Source organism: Oreochromis aureus, linkage group 1 (assembly GCF_013358895.1).
Source record: "Oreochromis aureus strain Israel breed Guangdong linkage group 1, ZZ_aureus, whole genome shotgun sequence".
NCBI lineage: Eukaryota > Metazoa > Chordata > Actinopteri > Cichliformes > Cichlidae > Oreochromis > Oreochromis aureus.
The window spans coordinates 30,133,552-30,141,610 of NC_052942.1; the positions used below are offsets into that span (position 1 = coordinate 30,133,552).

Consider the following 8,059-nt stretch of genomic DNA (forward strand, 5'->3'; position numbering starts at 1 on the left):
GGGGTGATCTGCAGTTTCACCCCTTCCCAAGCTGGAGATATTTTCCTTTTCACACACTTTCCTTGGCTGAACAATGACACAACCTTAATATACCTTATGCATCTCTCTATTTATTTCATATATTTTCGTGTGAATTATCTGGTTTCATGCATTCTATCCATTCTAGGCACGGTCGTCCTGCCAACTATATTTCATTGTTAATACCAGTTTACAGGTTGTTATCCTTCTATTATCAATTTGAATACATTAGATAGGCTCTATTTTAATTTAACCTTTTGTTTATTCCACTTCATTCCTCTTTCCATGCTTTAAAATATTACACCACTTGTGTACGCTTTGTTTTCTTTTTAGCATCCTTTTCAGTATTTATTTCTGCTTGGAAGGTTTCTTATAATTTAGTTATACATTTTCCCTCCCACGTGGGACATTTAGGTTTTCTTTGGATTTCTCTATCTATATGCACTAATTTGTCCAGCGCCTGGACATTTTTTCTCTAACCACTGCTCGTCAGCAGTGAGTTTTGAAGCTTCGTTACCCATTTTAATCCTTTACAACTACACAACTGCGGCACCTTCTCTGGCACGAGAATCGAGAGAGGTAGTTGACACGGCCTTCTACTTTCAAGCTATTCTTGAAAGCGGTGTCATCTTTATGTGATAAAACACGACCTTTTTCTCTCTTCACCAGTACTTGGGTGGCCAACAGTAAACAAATTAATGGAATAGTTCAGCCTCCTTATTGTGCTGTAAAATCAACTTATTCCATCAACACAAAAATAAAACAATAAATACCTTTATGCACGCGCTAACTTTACCCACTACGGGGGAGCTACCAGTCCCAGACGAGCTCTATTTTATTTTAAAAATGCTACCAGCCTTCTTCAGGCGAGCTTTTACGGTTTTACGCAACGTGTCTCAGAGTGTCAATATTCACCTGGTTGCTGATTCACTGCCGGTCTCTCAGGTCCGCCTCATCGACCCCCACCGTCGTGGACCACTTCTAAAAACGCCGGCCAGAACCCGAATTCACGTCTCTGGTCTTTTATCCTGTACCTAGACAGGAGCTGTCGACAGACTTCAGCGCGGGCTTCTCACGACGTCAGGACTCGATGAGGTTTTCCCGTAGGATCACACAAAAGTGTTAAATTGATCCGGCTCGAAGGACCAAGAAATGTAAGGAGTTTTCCTGTAATGCAACTCAGATTGGAATAAATGACACTCAGACAGGTTTTACAAATTAACGTACACGGGAGAGAACTGGACAGGCGCCGTTCCTTCGCTTGACCCCAGTTGCTCTCGTCCGTTCCCCCGTAACACTGCTCTTTTATTGTGGTTACATGAATATGCATAGGTTCATTAACATATAACGTATACCTTGGTATGCATGTGAACAAAGAATACCTTGTGTGTGTGTGTGTGTGTGTGGGGTCGAGATATGACCCCGTGAAGACTCCCCAAAGCTGGTGCCAGGAGTCTAGCGGTCCATCTAAACAAAAGGCTCTTAGACTAAAACAGATACAAAGTAGGTGTCCTCCTATACCATAAATCAGTAAGAGAAGGTACAACCTCTCTCATGCTCCCAGGATGTGTGTGTGAAAGTCAGAGAGCTCTGGAATGCACACAAAGCTTGCACAACGTAACTTCTCTAGTAAAAAAGAGCAAACACATCTAGAAAAGCTTAAACAAAATGTACTTCTAAACATAAACATAATAAAATCTTTCAACATATCCATTTTCCAGCATTCTGCCATTTTTGGCCTTTGTATTGTATACATACTCTCATTGGTCACTTCATGTATTCAGATTGGTACCTGACTAGTACTGGATTGTACCCTCATTTCCTTTCAAAGCTGCCTTAATACTTCATGCCACAGATACAAGAAGGTGCTGGAAACATTCCTCAGAGATTTTGGTCCATAGCATCACAAAGCTGCTGCAGATTTGTCAGCTACACATCTATGATGAGATTCAAAGCCAGCTGTTTCTTAAACACTCTAACTAGCACCAGCAACCATGCCATGTTCAAATTCAAAGTTCAAAGTCACCTGTCTTCTTCATTGTGATGGTCAGTTGAAAAACTTTAGCAGTTCATGATCATGTCTACGTCCCTAAATGCTGCAATGTGATTGGCTGATTAAATATTTGTGTTTTTGAGCAGTTAAACAGGTGTATCTAATTAAGTGTCCGGTGAGTGTACGAGAATGAGAGTACCTACATATGAGAGCATGACACCGAATAAATATGAGTAAATAAAACAGTAAAACCAATAGTGTATTCTTCTCATAAGATGCTCTCAGCACTGGGAGTTTTTCTGTCTGTGTCGTTGTTGGCTGTTAGAAAGCTGCTCCTCGGTGGGGTCCACTCTGCTTTGCACAGCAGGAGCCTCTCAGGGCTGGCAGGGCTCACCTCCCGTTTCAGTGACAAAGAGTTGGCAGCGCAACTAAAAGACCCAGTTATGACCGTGTTGTTTTCCAGATCAGCCGCTGTGGTGGTGCCGGTATAAAACCTCCGGAGCCCCTTTCTGAAGTGGATGGTGAATAGGCCGTAGATGAGCGGGTCCAGGCAGGCGTTGACAAGCCCAAAGATGAACAGGATGTGAGTTAAGGAGTGGGAAACCTTCCCCTCCAGGTCGTCAGGGAAGAACCAGTACCACAGGCCCAGCAGGTAGTATGGAGTCCAGCAGATGATGAAAGACAGAACAATCACAATACTCATTTTCAGAGTTCTCATCCGGGCTCTCGGGATGTTATTCTTTGAACACCGCAGGTGCATTTCACTGGAAGGTACTGGAAGCAGAACAGAGGACAGAAACAAAATTATAGTGCACATTTAAAATGCTATGTATATAAACAAATACAGTTATTATTTTTGAATAATTATTGGCTCGAGGTAAGCAGATGTTCACTTTGAGAGTACTGTGATACTGAATGGATAGTCAAAGGCCTTTGCCAACTTTCGTCATGAATGATTTAGTCATTGAATTCTTGTTTTTTCATTCAGCTTTAGCTTCTACATTGATCTTGTTATTTGTTTAGTTCTCTCACTCTTTCCCTGTCTGCTCCTCCCCCTTTCTCGTCTTTCTATGGCCCTCCTGTATTGGTTCGTTCTTTTGGGAGTTCAGCTGGTAGTTCTCAAAAATGTAGGGGGATCACCAGTATTAGGATTCTTCACCTGGAGACATTTATGGCATTTATGGCTGGTCAGACTGCCGCTCATTTAATATTTAATAGATTATTTCTTCTGAAACTTACAATTGTCCTTTTTCAGTCGTCTGGAGATCTCACAGAAGATCCTGGTGTAACAGGTAATCATGATGACCAGCGGCAGCAGGAACAGACAGCAAAACGTGAACATGTTGTAGGCCGTTTCATGCCAGTGGGTGACAAAGCTCCCCCGTGTTGTGCACTGAGTAAAGTCCTCGGGATGGATGATGGTTACATTGTGAAAAAGGAACATCTGAGGAGGGAAAAGGTGATATTTAGAAAAGGATTTTTAGTCATATGAAGTAACATATGAGCTACTTTCACAAGTTTACTGATATCTTTTTTCACAGCTTCAAGGGTCAGATTACCCCGGTTCAAAATCAGCCTTGTGTGGCTTTAAGTCCTGCTGATAGTTCATCATTTTGTATTGTTTCTGTAGCAGAAATTAGTGAAAATTATACTGGCAACATACCACTGGAAATAAGTCAGAATGAAATAACCCTGCTGAGCTAATGTCACTTTGACTTTTAAAAATTGTTCACAGTTATTTGCAAAGAGAAAAACTACTACTAAGTTGGATTTTGATCATGTCAGGATAATACATTTTACCAAGCTACTGTCTCTCAGAGTGCTAAATAACATCTTTTACTGCTTGTGCCTGACAAATTTTTATCTCCATCCTGTTTTCAGGGAGCTCATGAACCTTTAGAAGTTGTTGCAAAAGTTGGAATAAGCCATGCAAACCGGTCAAATGAAGCTATAGTTAACTGGCTTTAACCCTGCTGTCCTTAACTAGGCATAAATCTATAGTGCATAAGCAAGTACTGACTCTGAGCGTGAACTGGACAGTATAACAAAGGTTTATTATTTATTTTAAACACCAATTTTGTATAATTACACCTCTAGACCTTTGATTTATTTGAGCCTAATCCATAAATTAGGAACTTCTTCTCTTATAGAAGGGTGATCTATTTAAATCTCTTATCCTTAGGCTTCATCACCAGTTAATTTAACATGCCTGTCTTTGAACTGTGGACGGAAACTGGAGGAACCCCATGCAGGCACAGGGAGAACAACACAGAAATTACTCAGCTAACCAGTGTGTCCTATGAACACCAACAGTTTAATTTGATTTAGTCTCAAATTACGCAGCGCACACCTGCAGGTTCAAACACCACACACCTACTCCATGATTTTAACAGGTGCTAAGAAACACTGACAAAAAGGACAGATTGCAATCAATACCTTCTTTTTTTTAAGTCAGTTCGTGACTCATGAACAGAATGAAATGAAAAAATATAACTGGCTCATTCAGCTGATGTTCTCACAAACACAAAGAAAAATGCTACCTACACTCCAAATGCAACAGTATCTCTCTGTTATGTGTTCTTGGACAACAAGAACACAGCAGCTTCATGCTGGGTCTGTGATACAATACCTGTAACCAGGATAGATGTGGGATTCATTCATTTTCATAAAAATAAATAAAGCTACATTATCCTTTGAGTAAATGGGCCCCTTACTGTTCACTTTGGTGCTTCTTTCAGCAGTTTTCCACACGGGGATGAATGTGTCACAAGGAGCTCTTTATTTCAGACTGCCTGTATACTTTTTGTTCTGAAAATTATTACTTATGAAAGATTGTACTAAAGCAGGGAGTGGAGTTAAACCTTCTTTAGAGAGGATGAGAAGCAGTTTAATGGTATGATTGAATTCAAATTAGTCCTGATCATTGCCTGTGCTGTCAGCGGGAATGCCTGACCTTACCTGAGGGACAGACAGCACAACGCTCATAGCCCAAGCCACCATGAGCATGATTCTGTTCCTCTTTCTGGCCTTATTGATGGCCAGAGGGTTGAGGATGGCTGACTGCCTATCCAGACTGATCACAACTGTGACAAAGGCGCAGGAGTACATCGCCTGCAGCTTAAGAAACATCAGCAGCCTGCAGGCAAAGTCTCCGGCAAGCCACTGAACTGTGATGTTCCACACCGCATCTACGGGCATCACGATGAAGGTCACGAGCAGATCCGCCATCGTCAGGTTGACAATCAGCACCCTCACGTGGGATTTTCGTTTCCCATCTATGCGAGCCGCCCACAGCACTGCCAGGTTACAAAAGGCAGATATGCCACAGAGGATGAAGGTGATGATCACTCTCGCTTTCGCCGCTGTACTGAATGTGGGCAGCTGAGGGGCTTCGCCCCTCGCTGTCCAGTTTGAAAGGCCAGAGGAGCAGTTGCAGCTGGTATTAAGTTGGTGGTCTGCCACCAGTTGATACATAACCGCTGCAGGGTCACACAGAGAGGCATTCATTTTCTGAAGCTCAGGGGAAGGAACATTGTGCTCATCCACCATGAAGGTCAACACTGGAAATAGGAGAAAAGCAATAACAGGGAATCACCAAGGGACCAGAATAAGTGTGTTACAAGACAAACACAAACAGCCCATAAATGATGGCAGCACATCAAGAGGAAGTAATATGCATGTATGGACGCCCAATGTGCACTAAGCTGGAAAGATGGAGCTAACAGACTGTGATGAACAAAGTCAGCTAATGCAATAGCTGAAACTTTTTACACATGTGCTTTCATGTTGTCCCAGAGTGCACACAAGAATTCTAATATTCACCCACAGCTTACCGAGAATTTCTTTAAAAACCGAAGACAGATTGGAAAAAAAACAAAGCAAATATGAAGATTATTGTATATTATTAAATATTAAATCAGGAGCATTTAAAAAGAAAAAGAAAAACATGATTGTGACCATACCATTAAATGATGTTTTGTGAGCCCCATTACCAAATATGAAACATCACAGTGATGCTACCTGCGTAACACCATGAAACGTTTAAATCTAAGAGTTCAGCCAAGACCATAAAATATAAGAAAGCTTCACAACAGCGTGAAGGCCTCACCAGCATCATGTTTGCTTTGTGTCAGTAGCAAAATAAGCAATATGTTATATTCTAATGTGCATGTGTTTTATACCTGTAATAAAACAGGAAATATTACACGCACAATCGCATTGTGGGTTATTACCACTATATAAAAACAGTTTCAGTATAATCCTATTTATATATGGTAAATCGATGAATCTGTCGTCCTTAGATCCAAATAGACCTAAAATCTTTACTGTGCACATCTTATCAGAGTTCTTCGTTTTTAAAATAAGGGGCATTGATTAGATACCGTGCACTGTTTATCAAGAGGAACTGGAGCTCCGGGCATCAGTAAAACCGCTCCCTGTAGTTTGTAATCACTAAATTCCCAAAACGAGATTAACATCACGTCCACTGGACATTTTGCAGTTGTACAAGGCTGTGCTTTGTATTAAACTGGTAACCTGCACCGGAGGCATGTTATTTTACGCAGACTTGTTTAAAAAAAACAAAACGCAAAGCAATACGTAAAAATCATCATTTTAAAATTATTCTTAATAAAATAAAGGGTCGTAGTTTTGAATTCATTCAATAAATAAAACAGACAGCGTGCTATTAAATATGAAAAAAAGAAAAACTTACGTGGAGTGACGCCGTGTTTCTCCGAGGGTTTAAAAATCACCGCAGGACTAAAAGAGCTTCGTGTGTTAATGCGTTAATGTGCGTTTGTCTTCCACAGGTATGCTGCTGCAAGTTTACGAAGTCCGCAGGTTCAGCCGTCCGGCTCTTCTGCTCCAGCTGCTCCGCCCTTATCCTATCCATACACACCAATCAGAGACGTGTGAGATAAACCCCCCCGGGGGGTCTGACCTCAGCTTCATTCGCCAACAGCCCACTCAAGTGGTTAGGACGCATAACTGTGATGAATGATGACAAGGCAGACAAAAAAAATGATAGTTTGGATGAGAGTTGTGGTGTGATACCCTCCAGTCAGCCCCATCTCATGAATATGGTTCATGAGATCATCGGGGAAAGACAGCTGGGGCTTAGAAACATCATGCGTGACAAACATCTGAAGATTTTGAGATGCGCTGTCCACAGAAAGTTTATTTTGTCCACAGAAAAATTATTTTGTCTGTTTTTTCTTTTTTATTTGACTGGTGGTTTGTATGAGTGCAGATTATATGCCCCAGTGACCATTAAAACATAAGCCTTGATTTAATTTTTAAAACCAAAAGCTGCTTCTGAAAAGTCATCTTTGTCTCTCTATTAATGTTTTGGCTTCTGTACAGCATGATCAATGATTGGATCAATCTGAAGGCTGAAAGTGGAAAAAAGTCCCTGAGGTCACTTGAAATCTGACTTTAAGGTGTGAAGAGCTGCCAGCAGCATTTGCTGCATCACAATTTGCATATGCTTAACCCTGTATTTTATCTTCATTTAACAGAAATGTGCAAAGCAAACAAATAAATAAATCTAGTCAATACCATAAACCAGTGATTTCCACATTGTGAGCTTCAGCATTACCAATTGATTTTATAACAATATGCAATATACAAGACAGCAATTAATATTCTACTGTTAGTTGTTTTAAAAGTGTCTGATAGGGCAGGGGAAACTTCTTTAAAATGATAAAAAATAAAAATAAAAACCTATTCAAGTGGCAACATAAAATTGCTTTAAAAATTGCTCTGAAAAGTGAAGCCAGAGTAGAAGTGTCTTAAACTAAGAGACCTTCAAGTCAGTATCAATGGTGAATTTTTATTCTTCTTTCAAAGAGGAGAACCTTCCATGCATAAGGAGACATGCTCAGAAGATGTTGGTTCTCTTTGGATGGACATGTGAAAAGAACATCACTGAAATTTAACAAATCCAAATACAGATCCCTTCTCAGTGACAATCACATCTCCCCCAGACACTGAACCTGACTTTAATGCACTTGTTCTCCACAGCAGTCCTAGTTTCTGAAAAAAAAA

The 8,059-nt window shown here is 40.7% G+C and overlaps 1 protein-coding gene across 1 annotated transcript; it reads right to left on the reverse strand.

The window, feature by feature from the left end:
* Positions 1-1,689: 1,689 nt before the first annotated feature.
* Positions 1,690-6,827, reverse strand: LOC116314710 (putative gonadotropin-releasing hormone II receptor). Its single transcript, XM_031732815.2, has 4 exons — positions 6,726-6,827; positions 4,970-5,571; positions 3,251-3,455; positions 1,690-2,785 (listed from the first exon to the last, which is right to left on the reverse strand). Exons 2-4 carry the CDS (start codon positions 5,558-5,560, stop codon positions 2,280-2,282), a joined length of 1,302 nt encoding a protein of 433 aa, XP_031588675.1. The 5' UTR covers positions 5,561-5,571; positions 6,726-6,827; the 3' UTR covers positions 1,690-2,279.
* Positions 6,828-8,059: the final 1,232 nt, after the last annotated feature.

What these genes read in the sequence shown, in the direction of transcription:
- LOC116314710 (XM_031732815.2), bottom strand. Translation starts at nt 5,560, where the DNA reads ATGGTGGATGAGCACAATGTTCCTTCCCCTGAGCTTCAGAAAATGAAT. An exon ending in TTGTGCTGTCTGTCCCTCAG is followed by an intron (nt 3,456 to 4,969) that starts GTAAGGTCAGGC and finishes TTCCCTCCTCAG; the next exon opens with ATGTTCCTTTTTCACAATGT. An exon ending in ACGACTGAAAAAGGACAATT is followed by an intron (nt 2,786 to 3,250) that starts GTAAGTTTCAGA and finishes TTCTGCTTCCAG; the next exon opens with TACCTTCCAGTGAAATGCAC.